Consider the following 17,649-nt stretch of genomic DNA (forward strand, 5'->3'; position numbering starts at 1 on the left):
AGATCCGAGCATCGGCCTACAGAAAACCAGAACCCAGACTGCTGAGTCTCCAGCTCCTGGGAAACAGGGGAGAGAAGCTTTACCATTTTGATTATTGGTCTTCCCCAATCTGTTAAGCAAATTCTGCCATCTTATAGATCTCTATCTTTCAGGGAATTGAGCAGACACAAATTAGAGAAAATGGGTTAAAGGGATTAAGCACCTAGGTACCTATGCTGTGTCTTATCTATCTCACTCCCCTGGGGAGCCTCCTAAACATACATATCTCTTTGTCTTAATAATCACACCTATTCACAAAAATATCAATTCCAGTTAGCATGAAAAAAGTTGCTATGGCTAACGTATTTCTGGCCATGCAATTACGTCCAACAGGGTGAGCTGGTGGTGCCATATTTCTAGTTCATTCCATCTAGTGCTTTTTTGGTTTTTTTGGCCAAGCCATGCAGCTCACAGAATCTTAGTTCCCTAACCAGGGATCAAACCCACACCCCCTGCAATGAAGTGCAGTGTCTTAACCACTGGACTTCCAAGGAAGTCCCAGTGCGCCTTGCTGGGAAAGTACTTACCCAAAAATGGGGCTTGGGGAGTCTCTAACACTAGTGAGACACCAGAAATTCGTTCTGTTCCTGCTTCTGCCCAGGTTGCTGGTGGGTGCTGAGCTTGCAGCAAGTAATGTGGAACCCTGTGGCTCTCTCTTCCAGCTGGTGACTCCACAGGATGCAACATGCAGAGTACAGCACCATGTCAGATATTTAGCTCTCTGCCCACATTTTAGAACCAGGTCAATGGCTCCTAACCCTCCTCCTCACTTTATACACAGGAAAGGCAAGAAGAAAGTGGGTTGGAAAACCAGATCCGTGTTTGCCTCTGAAGCCTTGCTCTCACTGCTCATGAGACCAAGTCAGCTCCATTCAAATGGAAGACTCTTTTGTGTTCTCAACGGTTCCTTCTCTTGCAGAACTGGCACACTCATGCCTTTTCAAAGGCAGGCAACCTCCTGGCCAGGAGTTCAGCTCTCGGGAGCTGCTCTCCTACCAAGGGAGAGTGCCAGAGTCATCTGGCAAGGTGAAAGGTCCGACCAAGTGTTTTCACCTCTAAAATTTTCTCTGGATGTGTGTCCAAGAGGTGAGAGCAGATAAAAGCAAACAGCTAGGGAAGCACTGAAGGAGAAAGGTGAGAATGCTGAATCTGATTTTAACAGAAGAGGTCGGGAAAGGACAGCAAAAGGTAGTAGGTAGGAAAGCTGGCTTAGAATCCAAAAGATCTGGACTCAGCCCCTCAGTATGTGACCTTGGAGAAGTTACTGAACCATTTTCTGTGACTAATGGAACCTGCTTCCTCCTCCATAAACTGGTGATAACAATGATGTGCTCCCTCCAAGACTGTTACAAGGCTTCAACGAGAGGATGCAGGTGAAGGGCACAGCGCCGGGTCTGCCTCACTCTACCCATCATTTTACACTAACGCTGCTCGACAGCTACCATTCACGGAGCACTTACCAGGCATGGTGCTGATCTCTGGGTTTCAAAGAAGCCTTGGACTGATTTTGTATCAGTACTCTTCAACAGATTACTGCCACAATTAAGTGAGAAAACACCTCCTACAGAGGGTTTAGTCTAGAGCCTGATATATAGAGTACTCAGCTGAAAGGCAGATACTAACATCAAGGGCAAGCCACATTTGCCTTGGTAACAAATAGGAGTGAGCTCATTGACCTAAGTCTGAACCACACCCTCTGCTGCCAGCTCTCATATCCCCGATCCACAGCCCCTAGCCTACACCAGAAACTTGGCTCTTCTACAACTATGGAAGGACCCACAGACCTGAAAAGCTTGAAGGCTAAGGTGATTAGAACAGAGGAAACTTGTCAGGCAAGCAGTTACCGGGGCAAGGAATGATAACTGAAGGTCTATGGAGCTCATGGACACTGTCTCTCGGTCTAGATGCTGGTTACACGTACGTACTCACACTGAGAAAACAACTTGTACAATTAAGATTTGTGCACTTTTCTATATGACTGTTGTGGTGGTTCAGTTGCTAAGTCATGTCTGACTCTGCATCCCCATGGACTGCAGCACGTCAGGTTTCTCTGTGCTCTACTATCACTTGGAGTTCCAATTCATGTCCATTGAGTCGGTGATGCTATCTAACCATCTCTTCCTCTGGTGCCCCCTTCTCCTTCAGCCTTCAATCTTTCCCAACATCGGGGTCGTTTCCAATGAGTTGTACGAATAACAATAAATAACTCATTTCCAGTGAGTTGTTACAATAACAATAAAGAATTATGCAGATTGTGACTGCCCTTCTCCATTATCCAGAGTGTGGAGCAGCCCTTCCCAATGGGTGTTACAAGCACAACTGGGCTGTGAGCACAAGATGTCGTTGGCCCCCAGGGGCAGAAAGTGGCCTCACCACTTCACCCCCCCGGGGGAGCTGTGGAAACACCATGTTTTTTGGTGAGACTGGCAAGTACTGCTCTTGAGTTCTCAATGAACAGCATCCTCTTCATCAGACCAGTTTACCTTAAGGCCTTTCCTACCTTAGGTCAACCGTATTTACTCCATTTTTAATCACGTTCTTCTATCCTTTCTGACCAGAAGACAGCTTAGCTGGCTACACTTAAGGGTTGACAACCATAGACTGGCTCTTTACAGACCTGGGAGTTCATCTTGGACATCACACATATCTCACTCTTCACAGCAAGCTAATGTCTAGGAGGTCCCTCCCTCTTCTCCAACTTCCTTCCTCCATGACCACTGAAGGGAAAACCTAAAATAAATTTTAATCATTTAGGCAATCAATGGATGTCACACAGATTACATGCTGGTTTTCTCTTTGAAAGTTTATTGTCATTTAAAGAAAAAAAATAAAACCCTCTACTTGTTACATTCACCTCTCAGAACATTTAATGTACCAGTTAATGATGTTATTGTATAAAAAAAAAAAAGCCCACCAACTGCTTGAAATGGCTGTATGTTGTTATTATTTTTTGCCATGTTCTGGTACTAAAGTGTTTTAAACTCTTTGGAAAAAACGGTGTAACATTAAGTACCGAGATTTCAAATTCCCAGATTAGAAACAAGATTTTTTTATCAGGAGGAATTTTAGTAGAAATTCAAGGGTAAAAGGAAATGGTAATAGAAAATAAAAAACAAAAATATTGTAAAAAATAGGATCCCCCTCCCCTCCCCCCAGCCAGTCAAGTTAGGTTAAAAAAAAAAAAAAAAAACAACATTGCAACCAAACCCATTCCATCCCACCCCCTGTATTTCTCTTAGAAAAGTCACCCAATCCTAAACATAGGGTCTCACACACCAATACAAGTAGCTTGATTTGCAGATCAGCTTCTGGGATCTTCTACTGGCCCCAGTTAGAATTTCTTTAAAAAAAAAAACTTAAAGTTAGGTAGTTAGTTAGACTTCTATAAATACTGGTATCCAAATCAAGGAAAATATCCTGGCTTTGGTATGGCTACAGAAATCTGGAAACTGTTCAAGAGGACACCGGCTTAGAGAGGGAGACACAACTCCTAGGTGGAGGTAAAATAAATATTAGGGCACACCCGCAGCAAACACTGCGGGCAACACTTGAGGCTGATGCCTCGAACGAAACACGTGGACAGGTTCTTGATCAGGATCACACACATACAGCTTCTTGAATAACATACATACAGGTTCTTGATCAGATTAACATATGTATAGGTTATTGATTGGAATTGTCTGGACCAAACTTTATCCAAGTACCACTTTCAGGAAATAGTTTGAATCTGGGAATTTATCTCATGCCCTGACGAGATAAAGGCCTTTTGGAAGAACAATAACCACCTGGGTTAAAGCCAGGCCCCTCTTATTCTAGGAAGCTCAGAATCTGTTTTTTCCTTGTCTTGTTTGACTTGGCCCATCATAAAAGCACCTCTATCTCCTAACAAGGGGGCTCTTCCCTCCCTGGTCACCAACCACAGGGGTCTAACTGAGGGGCAGAACTGCTGACTCTTCACCTCTGGAGTGACTCAATAAAAAGCAAATATACCAGGATCAGGAATATAATTTACTGTGCCATATCTCAAGTGGACCACATGGTCTCCCCCATTCTCACCACATCATGACTGTGAAGGGCTGTGAGGATACTGAGAAGGTAGTGGTGTGGCAGAGTCCACGCTGAAGCGTGGCCTCAAACATTCTCCAAATTTACAGAAGAGAAAAGGCTAAAGTGCCTGGTCTTCAAATCACTATTCTTTTCATGAAAGCACAAAGGAACCACCAGGCAAGGCCAGAAAACAAGGCGAGTTGCTGCTGCTTCAATGCTGAAAAGTTGTTATCAATACAATTCTTACCACCACCACTCCCCCAAAGAAACTCTAGAGCAGTGGTAGGAAGATAAGACAATCATTAAAAAAAAAAAAAAATTTTTTTTAAACCATCTTTGATGGCAACACACACAAAATACATCTAAATAAATTTCCAGCACAGTGTGCAAGGGGATAACAAAGAGCTCCCTGATATTATGGGAGGTGACACACACCACAGCGAAAATTCAGCCAAGAGAGGGCTGCCCTTACAGCAAAGGCTGCCAAGAAAAAATAAAAGGTGAAGGCCCTGTTTAGTGCAGATCCGGTTCACTATTGTAAAAATCATCACCGTGGGAGGCTGGAAGGCAGTAAAGAAACTCAGAACGCCTGGGCAACTTCTGATAAATGACGTCATTTATCCTGTTTTCTAAATGAGATTCCAACACCAGAAGAAAATGAGAGAAAAACTGGATTATAAATTAAAACTCAAATGTACCTGTACAAGCCTTTACTCTGGGTCACTAAGGTTTGGTCTCTGTTGAAGCCAGGACTCTGGAGAAGATAATCTACTTGTGCTCACAAGTAGCTCCACAACCTACTTTGGGACATGTGTATCAAGAGATAATACGAAGACAATCACTTGAGACCAAGGGAATTGCTTACAAAGGTTTCCTAGGACACATAACGTCTACTGATTGCTCAGAGATGCTAACACTTGACCCAAATACTTTAACATCTTAAGATGGCAACAAGAATATTAAAGCAAACAATCAGCCAGTAAGTCATCTGTCCAATCTGGAGAGCGAAGGAACGTGAGCAGGGCAGGCTGTTTCATCCGGATTCATTTAGGGAGACAGTGGGTTTAATGGTGGTCATAGCCTTCTTTGTCTCCAACCTGGGCCAGAGCTCCTGGGAGCTGACAAGGTTTCATGGGTTTGGAAGGGCCAAGGTGAAACACAGGCATCAGCAACAAGAGTGCGATCTGAGTTAAAGTGTACAGATCACTGATGACTCCACCATCCACCTCACTTCCCCACAGACCACAGACAACCCAGATCATCAGCTGGCAGCAGGGACCACCTCATCTACTTGGGAGCAGGAGACAGCAGTGAACTACACACTAACATTTCTGAAATGATCACTTCGTGTTCCAGACTGAGCTAGAATAAATCTGTGTGAACAAACCACTTGTCTAAACAACATTTGAAATCAGTACCTTCAGCACTTTATGAATATGAAACACTCTCCCTGCCCCAGCTCTGTTTACTGCAGTGCACGTTGTCTCTCATGCAAACTTTTCTGTCTTTCAGCCGGTGGAATGGATGGAACACACCAGACGTAACACAAGACATTCGTTTCTCCAAGAAGGCTTAGAGTCCGGAGAATGACTCTTCTTCTGCTAGGACCTCTGCCCCAAGCTTCTGGGGAAGCAGCGAACTGCGCTCGACAAGGAAGGGACCTATGTGATCCACTGATTGGATTCAAAAGGTGAAAACGCATTGCAGAGGGTACCCCTTCCTGCTCCTCGCCATGGAAGAAAGACCTACAGATAATAGAGAGAGCTGTCTCTTCAGAGGAGGCTTTAAAAGAGAAAAAAAAAAAAAGACAAAGCATAAGCAAAAAAAAAAAAAATTGGTAAAGCCAACTCCCAATGCTCCAGAGAGTACAACAGTTTCAGGGTGACGGACGACCGGAAGAAGTTGGCGCAGGGAAAGAATGATGCAAGGCGGGATGGGGCTGGCCACGAGAGTGCCTTGCAGAATCCACCACAGTGTTCTCCATCTGCCAAGGCCAAGGAGCCATTCCCAAGTTAAAAATTTTCTATTAAGAAAACAAGACAAAACCAAAAACCATTCCAGAAAAAGGGTCGAGGGAAGAAGAATACTGGAGAACATCAAGCCGCTGACCTCCGGCGGATCACAAAGAGCCCACGCTGAAGCTGGCCCAAGTAAATCCTCATCTTGGTGCTGTCGCTTGTCTTCCTCACCCAGATCTGTGGGAGAGAAGGAAAAGGAACAGGATGAGAAGGCAGTACTGAGGGACACATGTTTCAGAGCACAGGGATGTCTGCATCAACTAGGTGCCGGCAGACAGCGGGCAACCTCTTCCTGTCAACCCAAGAGGCCTTCATAGGCACCTCCTTGACCTGTGGCCTCCACTGCAGACAGCAGGCATCCGCACTTGAACTCATTTCTTCCAGTCACCTTTTTTACAACTTTGAGTACAAAAATGGAAAGCACAGTGATCCTGAGTTTCTTTTTCATTTCTGCCTCCATCTTAAGGACTCTTTCTTGTTTGGTTTGATTACAGCATTAGCAACATTAAGACACACATATTGATAAACAAACTTCCAAATAGGAAAATATTTTCCTTGACCCAAGGGACTTTCATGGTACAGCCTTCTAGAACTCTAGTTTCCTGGCAATTAAGGCTAATGGTCATAACAAGAAATGATAGAAAAATTAACAACAAAAAATGCCTGTGAGTGAGTGAAAGTCCAATTAGGATGCTGAGAAGGCAAAATTAGCTTAAGACAGTCCTTCCCTCCTGACAGTATCATTCTCCCACAGATGCGATCAGATGTCTGGCACTGGACAGGGCACATATATTCTTCCACAGAACTGAGAAAGAACTCTTCCAGCGGGGGCCTGCCAGAGCTGCCAGGGGCACTCAATACACAGCATCCTGCAGACAGGGAGGGGAAGGAGGGCTACCCCTCCATTACCCACCCAACCTGAGGGAGGAATTCCTGGGGGCCAGGCACTGTGATGACCAAGCTGAGCTCCTTCATTCTCAGGAAAACCATCAGAAGTACTGGCATCATCCCCACGCTACAGAAGAGCAAGGCTGAGTCCACTTGTCTGATGGAAGCCCTGGCACACGACGTCAAGGCCCCTTGCTCTTCCTCACTCAACCACAGCGCCTCACTCTTGTTCTCACCTGTTCTCTCAACCATGTACCTAACATGCAATCAGATGGAGATAAAAGTGTAATGTAAGTCTTTTAAAGATCTGCATCTCACCATATATGCAAGTGCAAGTTCACAGATCTCTCTCCTCTTTCCCCCATTCATTTTTCAGGCTTTAAAAAAGCTTATTCAAAAAAGTCGCTCAGTCACTTCTAACTCCTTGTAACGCTACAGACTGTAGCCGGCCAGGCTCCTCAGTCCATGGAATTTTCCAGGCAAGAATACTGGAGTGGGTAGCCATTCCCTTCTCCAGGGGATCTTCCTGATTGCATTGCAGATAGATTCTTTACCATCTGACCCACTGGGGGGTGGGGGGACACACATAGAATATTTTCAGTTTCATCTCAATTTCCTTACTGTGATTATTTAACAAGACAAAGACTTTAGTCAAGTACACTGGTTTAAACATAAAGACCTCACATGAAGCCAAGCTTCTAAAGGACCTTGTAGAACCATTTTAAACTGAAAACTGACTCCAAGGAGGGCTGAACAAGCAGGCAGTCACCAACATGCTCAGACCCACGACCCATGCACCAAGTCTGCCCACGGTCAAATTATGCAGCGGCCAAGTAGCTTCAGTGTTGCTTAGGATTTGAAATTTAAAAAATGAGCTGAAATATTTCTAAGAATTGAGAAAAGTTTCCCCATTGCCAGAGTTGCAAGGCTCCAATGCACTGAGGCTTCTCCCCTCCAGGAGACATGTCTCAGTCTCACTGTTCCCTTGTCAGATCTCGCTGATACTCTGTCAAAGGGAGACAATCTTCAAAAGAAAAAAAAAAAAACCCCACCTAACTTGCATTTCTATTTTCCTGAAAGTCCTGAGGTGTCACAGGACAGGTTCTGAAGTTAGGTTCAGGTACCAGGAAGCCACATGCACCTTGTACAGTGGCCCACAGGGCCAGGCACACGTGCTCTGCTGTGAAATTGCAAAGCCTACTGCCAGGGAACAGCAGGCTTCTGAGATGCCCTGTTCTGACTTGGCTTGGGATGACACACAGATCCCAAGCCTACAGAAAAATAACATTCATTTATCTGGTAGGCTCTCCGTAACTACTAAGTAAACAATCATTCTGCAAACTAGTCACACTGGAGGGCATTTTCAATTCAGGAAGCTGGGAGAATAGAATAGGCTTACTTTATTTTATAATCCAGCTTCATTAGATTTACTGTGCACTGGCATGAATAAGTTGGAGGGTAGACACATAAAAATCAATTTCTTTACAGACATTTGTGGACTGATAAAAGATCAAGCCAAAACAGCTATTAAAGTTTTAAACTGTTTTTTGACTACTAACAATACCCAGTTACACACTGCTGACAGCCTGCTAATGAAGGGCCAGCAGGAGAACGCACAGACCAGTCCCATCGTCCTCGGCCTCAAGACCCTCTGAGCTGACTTTCAACCAGCCCCCATCCCACAAGAGTAACTGGAGGACACCAGTCCCTGAAGATATGAGCCTAGCATCTCCTTGCTCAGAAGCACAACAGGACATGCAGGATGAGAGAGACAGCAGGCGAGGAGTGGCATGTGGGTCAGAAGAGACCACCACCCATTTATTGAGCACTTACTGTGTGCCAGGTGCCTTGCTAGATCCTCAGAGCGAGAAACAAATCTGAGTACCCATGAGAGCTCGAGAGAGAGAACAACAAAGACAAGCTGGCTCCACAGGCAAGTCCCACCCTCAGTGGACTGTTTCCTTAAAAAGTGGCATGATTTCAATGTGCAGACGGCAAACCGACTTGCCTTGTGTTCCTTCGTGCAGTCTATCTCAGTGGTGCCTGACTCAACTACTCTGTAGGGAGTTCACAATCACAAGGAATATACAAACCCACATATACTGTAATCATGCAAAGAGATTTTCAAGAGCAATATGTGCAATTTCTGCCTGAAAGTGCTACCTTTCGAATCTAACCCACATACAATATAGTGGGTACAGTGATTCCACTGCACTTCCGTGGTGGTGCTTGCATTGCAGGTTTGTCCCACTTTGCATTCCTAAAGGGTGAGGGAGTTCAGTCCTTACTTCATTGGCTCCAACGGAGCTGATCACACAGCTCAGTTTCTGGTTGTCCTTCGATTCCAGATAGATGGCTTGGCTCTTATGGTACCTGCCAGAAACAAGACATACACTTATTTTTTTAACCACCTTTTTGAGATATGATTGACATCTGAAATGTGGTACATATTTAATGTACACAAATAAGTGAGTTTGAGAATAAGTACATGCCCATGAAATCATCACCACCAGTCATAAACATCTGTCTCCTCCCAAAGTCTTTCCCATCCTCTTTATTATAACTATAGTTTTGTAGCTTTTTTTTTTCTTTTTTTTGGTAAGAATATTTAACATAAGGGCTTTCCTTGTGGCTCAGCTGGTAAAGAATCCACCTGCAATGTGGGAGACCTGGGTTCGATCCCTGGGTTGGGAAGATCCCCTGGAGAAGAGAAAGGCTACTCACTCTAGTATTCTGAGCTGGAGAATTCCATGGACTGTATAGTCCATGGGGTTGCAAAGAGTCAGACATGACTGAGCAACTTTCACTTCACTTTCACTTAACCCTCTTAAAAATTTTAAGTATGTAAGTACTGGCACAAATTTAAGAAAGTAATAAAGAAATGAAGAAAAGGAGGGAAGAAAAAAAATACCACAACAAAAAATATAATTAAAGGAGTCTTAATTTATATTTGAGGAACAGCCTGGATTTCAAGTTTAATTTCAATGCTTCCATTCCTTGGATTAGACAATCTCCTAATCTTCTAAGTCTAAAATCTACATTCTTGGTCTCACTGCAGAGTGGAAAAGGGGGCCAAAGAAAGGGCTGGAAAACCAACTCTGTATTTGGTTTTTTATTTAAGACTATGTGACCCAGTTCACTAGTGGAGCTGATGGAATTCCAGCTGAGCTATTTCAAATCCCAAAAGATGATGCTGTGAATGTGCTGCACTCAATATGTCAGCAAATTTGGAAACTCAGCAGTGGCCACAGGACTGGAATAAGTCAGTTTTCATTCCAATCCCAAAGAAAAGAAATGCCAAAGAATATTCAAACTGCCACACAATTGCACTCATCTCACATGCTAGTAAAGTAATGCTCAAAATTCTCCAAGCCAGGCTTCAGCAATACGTGAACCGTGAACTTCCAGATGTTTAAGCTGGTTTTAGAAAACACAAAGGAACCAGAGATCAAACTGTCAACATCCGCTGGATCATCGAAAAACCAAGAGAGTTCCAGAAAAATATCTATTTCTGCTTTATTGACTATGCCAAAGCCTCTGACCGTGTGGATCACAATAAACTGTGGAAAATTCTGAAAGAGATAGGAATACCTGTCCACCTGACTTGCCTCTTGAGAAACCTATATGCAGGTCAGGAAGCAACAGTTAGAACTGGACGTGGAACAACAGACTGGTTCCAAATAAGAAAAGGAGTACGTCAAGCCTGTATACTGTCACCCTGCTTATTTAACTTATATGCAGAGTACATCATGAGAAACGCTGGGCTGGAAGAAGCACAAGCTGGAATCAAGATTGCCGGGAGAAATATCAATAACCTCAGGTATGCAGATGACACCACCCTTATGGTAGAAAGTGAAGAAGAACTAAAGAGCCTCTTGATGAAATTGAAAGAGGAGAGTGAAAAAGTTGGCTTAAAGCTCAACATTCAGAAAACTAAGATCATGGCATCTGGTCCCATCACTTCATGGCAAATAGATGGGGAAACAGTGGAAACAGTGTCAGACTTTATTTTTGGGGGCTCCAAAATCACTGCAGATGGTGATTGCAGCCATGAAATTAAAAGATGCTTACTCCTTAGAAGGAAAGTTATGACCAACCTAGACAGCATATTAAAAAGCAGAGATATTACTTTGCCAATAAAGGTCCATCTAGTCAAGGCTATGGTTTTTCCAGTAGTCATGTACAGATGTGAGAGTTGGACTATCAAGAAAGCTGAGCGCCAAAGAATTGATGCTTTTGAGCTTTGGTGTTGGAGAAGACTCTCCAGAGTCCCTTGCACTGCAAGGAGATCCAACCAGTCCATCCTAAAGGAGATCAGTCCTGGGTGTTCATTGGAAGGACTGATGCTGAAGCTGAAACTCCAGTACTTTGGCCACCTGATGCGAAGAGCTGACTCATTTGAATAACACCCTGATGCTGGGAAAGACTGAGGGCAGGAGGAGAAGGGGACGACAGAGGATGAGATGGTTGGATGGCATCACCAACTCAATGGACATGAGTTTGGGTAGGCTCCGGGAGTTGGTGATGGACAGGGAGGCCTGGTGTGCTGCGGTTCATGGGGTGGCAAAGAGTTGGACATGACTGAGCGACTGAACTGAACTGACCCAGTTCAAAAAGTAAAATATAATTTTTCAAGTAAAACCTGTTCCCACTCTCTATCTCCACCCCTAAAACACTGAGACGGGAGGATGGACAAAATTAATAGATGGGCTTGAACACACTGTTCCATTATTTTCTATTTGTTCAGATAACACATAGAAAATAAGTAAATTTGGCCTGACTTTTTCAACAAGACAACAGGTCAAATTCAGCCCTTGTTCTGACTGCTCATTCAACAAATACTCATTAGCCACTCACTATTTCACTGGCCACCCTAGAGGGTGGAGGCAGACAGCCAACAAGGCCATAGGGTCTCTGCTGTCAGGAGCTTTGAATATAGTGGCAGTGACTATTAAATACTCATACTTGCCAAGTCTAACTAGGCGAAGTTCAGAGCATTAGACTTGGACCAAAAGGTACCTAACTTTGCCCTGGTCAGTTGGGAGAACTGACCAGGAGAAAAGACAAGACTCTCCCCCTTTCAGTCTCTGCATCTATTCTCTTGGCCTGTAGTGCAGGACCATCTTCACTTTCTTTTACAAGTTCAGGGACAAGGCCAAGGATGAAAGTGAGGAAACCAGGGCCAAAGCACAAATGAGTCAGTAACAGCTGCCACATGGGGAATGAGTAGCTGCTGTGTGACCAGAGCTGGAAACATCAGCAGAGGTGCTGCTGGCAACTCTGGCCTGGGCCAGTCCAGTCCAGTCAAACGTAACCTTTGATTCATTCTGGCTGCGCAGAGTTGACTTAACAGACCCACCAACTCATGTAGCTTCCACCAAAATGCATCCCCCAGCAAAGCATCGCCATCTTACCACGATTTCTGTTGGGGAAGAAGACAGACTCTGTTTTGCTGGTACAATGAAATAATCCACCGCAAAGAAATCACAGTTAAGGATGCACTTCACGCCTACAAGGGCTTCCCTGTGGCTCAGCTGGTAAAGAATCTACCTGCAGTGTGGGAGACCTGGGTTTGATCCCTGGGTTGGGACGATCCCCTGGAGAAGGGAATGGCTACCCACTCCAGTATTCTGGCCTGGAGAATTCCATTGACTGTATAGCCCATGGGGTTGCAAAGAGCTGGACACAACTGAGCGACTTTCACTTTCACTTCATGCCCAAATGGGCTTTTTTCAATTAAGGTTCATAGCAAGAAGAGATAAGAAAGCCTTCCTCAGCGATCAATGCAAAGAAATAGAGGAAAACAACAGAATGGGAAAGACTAGAGATCTCTTCAAGAAAATTAGAGATACCAAGGGAACATTTCATGCAAAGATGGGCTCGATAAAGGACAGAAATGGTATGGACCTAACAGAAGCAGAAGATATTAAGAAGAGGTGGTGAGAATACACAGAAGAACTGCACAAAAAAGATCTTCACGACCCAGATAATCACGATGGTGTGATCACTCACCTAGAGCCAGACATCCTGGAATGTGAAGTCAAGTGGGCCTTAGAAAGCATCATTAGGAACAAAGCTAGTGGAGGTGATCGAATTCCAGTTGAGCTATTTCAAATCCTGAAAGATGATGCTGTGAAAGTGCTGCACTCAATATGCCAGCAAATTTGGAAAACTCAGCAGTGGGCACAGGACTGGAAAAGGTCAGTTTCCATTCCAATCCCAAAGAAAGGCAATGACAAAGAATGCTCAAACTACCGCACAATTGCACTCATCTCACATGCTAGTAAAGTAATGCTCAAAATTCTCCAAGCCAGGCTTCAGCAATACGTGAACCGTGAACTTCCTGATGTTCAAGCTGGTTTTAGAAAAGGCAGAGGAACCAGAGATCAAATTGCCAACATCCACTGGATTATGGAAAAAGCAAGAGAATTCCAGGAAAATATCTATTTCTGCTTTATTGACTATGCCAAAGCCTTTGACTGTGTGGATCACAATAAACTGTGGAAAATTCTGAAAGAGATGGGAATACCAGACCACATGACCTGCCTCTTGAGAAATCTGTATGCAGGTCAGGAAGCAACAGTTAGAACTGGACATGGAACAACAGACTGGTTCCAAATAGGAAAAGGAGTTCGTCAAGGCTGTATATTGTCACCCTGTTTATTTAACTTATATGCAGAGTACATCATGAGAAACGCTGGGCTGGAAGAAGCACAAGCTGGAATCAAGACTGCCGGGAGAAATATCAATAACCTCAGATATGCAGATGACACCACCCTTATGGCAGAAAGTGAAGAGGAACTCAAAAGCCTCTTGATGAAAGTGAAAGTGGAGAGTGAAAAAGTTGGCTTAAAGCTCAACATTAAGAAAATGAAGATCATGGCATCCAGTCCCATCACTTCATGGGAAACAGATGGGGAAACAGTAGAAACAGTGTCAGACTTTATTTTTTGGGACTCCAAAATCACTGCAGATGGTGACTGCAGCCATGAAATTAAAAGATGCTTACTCCTTGGAAGAAAAGTTATGACCAAGCTAGATGGCATATTGAAAAGCAGAGACATTACTTTGCCAACAAAGGTCCATCTAGTCAAGGCTATGGTTTTCCCAGGGGTCATGTATGGATGTGAGAGTTGGACTGTGAAGAAAGCTGAGTGCCGAAGAATTGATGCTTTTGAACTGTGGTGTTGGAGAAGACTCTTGAGAGTCCCTTGGACTGCAAGGAGATCCAACCAGTCCATTCTGAAGGAGATCAGCCCTGGGATTTCTTTGGAAGGAATGATGCTAAAGCTGAAACTCCAGTACTTTGTCCACCTCATGCGAAGGGTTGACTTATTGGAAAAGACTGTGATGCTGGGAGGGATTGGGGGCAGGAGGAGAAGGGGACGACAGAGGATGAGATGGCTGGATGGCATCACTGACTCGATGGACATGAGTCTAAGTGAACTCTGGGAGTTGGTGACGGACATGGAGGCCTGGCGTGCTGTGATTCATGGGGTCGCAAAGAGTCGGACATGACTGAGCGACTGAACTGAACTGAAGCATTCTTTAACATGCTACTTAGAGCTGAAAACTCAAGCTTACAAGTCAATTTATTTCCTGAGAACACTATGAAAAGAAATAGAATCATAGAGTCATTTAGAACAGCAACACTGGTTGAGACTCAGCTTTAAAGTTGCCTTTGGCCAGGGATTAGTTGGTAAACTGGGTCAGGGGACCTCCAGAACTTTAAATATGTTAATATCACAGCACATAAGCAAAGGGTGAACTGGTTCACGGCAAAACTCAAACTTGAGTTTCCCTCCCACATCTAAGCCAACCATCCCATGTAAATGGTAAAGTTGTGAGTAATGGTTAGAATAAAAACAGAACGGGAGACTATTCACAGCTACTCTATGGGGATTATGAGTTATTAAAGAGATAAAAAACACAAAACAACATGCAACTAGCCTCAAGTCACCCTGATACTACTTTCTAAGTACTTTAATAAAGAAAGGTCATGGGTGGGTGTGGTATAGAAGTACATAACTAGTGTGAAATGTGCTCAATATACTGCTAAGTCAAGAAAAAGGCTACATCCATTATGTCCCTGGGCACATAACACAACATAATATGTGTTATGTGTGTATCATATACACAGAAAAAAAACAGGTAAGCTTATATATTAAAATGTCTATTAAATATATAAAAATTTCACCAAAATATAAAATAAAAACCTCAGAAAAGAATGATATTTCTTTCATTGCGTGGTTTTCTTCTTTTCAGAATAAATAGGTACAAAAGTGTGAAAGCATTAGTCACTGAGTCATATCTGACTCTTTGCAACCCCATGGACTGTAGGCCACCAGGCTCCTCTGTCCACGGAATTCTCCAGGCAAGAATACTAGAGTGGATTGCCATTTCCTTCTCCAGGGGATCTTCCCGACCCAGGTATCAAACCTGGGTCTTTTGCATTGCAGGCAGACTCTTCACTGTCTGAACCACCAGGGAAGCCCCATTACTTGTATTAAAAAGTATACTGTACTTTCTTATAAGCCACAATGCTGGAAAATACCAAAATAACCAAAAAATGGTAAGAAGAAAACTTAATGTTACAAATTATGTCTTAATATCTGTTAAAGGCAATTCTGGGAGATAGTCAGAACAGCTGTCCTGGGATGCACTGTATCTTCCTTCCGATACACTCAGCATTCAAATGCCAACACACCAGCCTGGCTTTAAAGTAGATATCAGGAGTAAATGCAATCTGGTCTGGTAAGCCTGGGAAGCGGTCTAGGACTAACATAACCGGCCACCTCTCAAAGCTGCCTGCTCTGGGGTCACTGAACCTTGGTGGCTTGAATGCCCACCACTGCTCACATGCTCTTGTGCCCACTGTGTGCTCCACAGAAGAGCTGGCCAGCACTGTTTGCCCAACGAGCTGACTCCCAAGTCCTTCTGAAGCAGAGGCTCTGGGACCTCTGGGGGGTTCTCTCCCGTCACAAAGTGGTCTTGGGGAACCATTATCCCTGGATATCAAATCTACTAATTACCCAAATTCTCTGGGAAAAAACAAGTCCTCAGAAATTAAAGTGCTCATACATAGTGGGTGATAGGAGGGGTAAGTTTCCAAGAAGAAACCATAAAGTATATAGCAACCTTACCACACAAATTTACTTGCTAATTCTAAATACTAATTTTAAAAATAGCAGAAAATTCAAAATATGTTCAAAAAATGTTTAAAAAAAAAAGCAACAAAAATTGAGTTAAATTAGTAAAAATGTATCCTTTTTTTTTTTAAACCAATTAACTTGTTTGATAAGCTACAACTCATCTCCGCTGAAAAAATATTTTAAATAGCCTCAGAGAAGAAGCCCCAAACATCAAATTGACTCTATTACTAATGGAAATTCTGACCTGGGGGAATTTCTACAATTAAGCCCTTAAAGTTTTGCCTCTACTATTAAATCCAATGAACTAGAACCACAACTACTATTATTGAAGAAAGCAATTTCTTTAGAAGGTGGGTCAAAAAGTGGGGCAGAGAAGGGGTAGAATTAATTTAATTTTGTATCCTCCTGGGAATCCTGATATTAATGTTTTATTTCCCCCAAAAAACGAATGCCATGTTACAACCACAGGAGTGCAAGAAGTCCCAATTCCAGCTGTAAAGAGGCACTGCTGGGGAGGTGGGGGTGGGTGGGAGGCTCAAGAGGGAGGGGATATACGTACACTTATAGCTGATTCAAGGTGCTGTACAGCAGAAATCAACACAACACTATAAAGCAATTATCCTCCAATTAAAAATGAAAAAAGAGTCACTGCTTTCAGTTATTAATAACAGCCAGGCCGGAGGGTTAAATCCACCTGTGCAAGTGGTTGATTTCACTGGATTCACTTTAGCAGCCCCAGATTTAAAGTGAGGGGAGAAAATACAGTCCACCGGCACAGGCAGCATCAGTGAGTCACCTTAAAATCTCAGCTACTTTCACAGTGCTTTCTAAGGAGGGTCATTAGTACAAATCAAAATGTGAGGAAAACCTCCAGCAGGACATAAAATATCTTAAAAGCAGTGTACCCAGAGGCAAGGGCAGACGCTCATCTTCCCAAGTGAAACGTAGCCTGATAAATAAGCATTCAAGCCAAGATGGGCGGCCCAAATCACACTCATTGTGCTGAGGTCATTTAAAACTCAATGAAATGTGTTTTAAAAAAATAAAACTCAATGAAATGTGTTTTGCCAGAAATACTGTTTCATAAAAATACTTCATGCCACCGGCAAGAGCAGAAAGCAATTCAGATGACCTCTCGGCCACAGGCTAGGACTACTGAGAAAGAAGGAAGAATGAGAGCCTCCAAACTGACAAGGACACAGAGCCAAACATCAGAAGCCTGGTCAGATGTGAGAGGCCAGTCCTGCACTGGGAGTGTACCAGCCAGGATTCTGGCAAACACACTTTCCAGATCCAGCGGAAAGGGAAGGGCCCTCTCTCAGCAGATGTGATGTGAACTCTGACTGGCAAGGCCACAGAAGAGGAACACAAAGAATGCAGAAAACAACAGTCATCATACTTAACAACAGAGTAAGCAACCTGAAAGTCACTGAAATTATCAGATGCTTCCAGACACTTGAAAGATCTCTGCTGCCACTGGGAGAAAGACAGTGAAATTCCTTCCA

The 17,649-nt window shown here is 43.6% G+C and overlaps 1 protein-coding gene across 1 annotated transcript in view; it reads right to left on the minus strand.

Annotated features, from left to right (window-relative positions):
- Positions 1–2,824: 2,824 nt before the first annotated feature.
- The window catches only part of SUDS3 (SDS3 homolog, SIN3A corepressor complex component), a 37,989-nt gene continuing 23,164 nt past the window's right edge, over positions 2,825–17,649 (minus strand). The window contains exons 11-12 of the mRNA XM_019977741.2: positions 9,281–9,365; positions 2,825–6,281 (exon numbers count right to left, since the gene is read on the minus strand). Coding sequence (XP_019833300.2) covers positions 6,183–6,281; positions 9,281–9,365 — 184 coding nt within the window. The 3' untranslated portion in view covers positions 2,825–6,182. The remainder of the gene's footprint in view (positions 6,282–9,280; positions 9,366–17,649) is intronic.

The sequence above is a fragment of the Bos indicus genome, chromosome 17 (genome assembly GCF_029378745.1).
Source record: "Bos indicus isolate NIAB-ARS_2022 breed Sahiwal x Tharparkar chromosome 17, NIAB-ARS_B.indTharparkar_mat_pri_1.0, whole genome shotgun sequence".
Lineage (NCBI taxonomy): Eukaryota > Metazoa > Chordata > Mammalia > Artiodactyla > Bovidae > Bos > Bos indicus.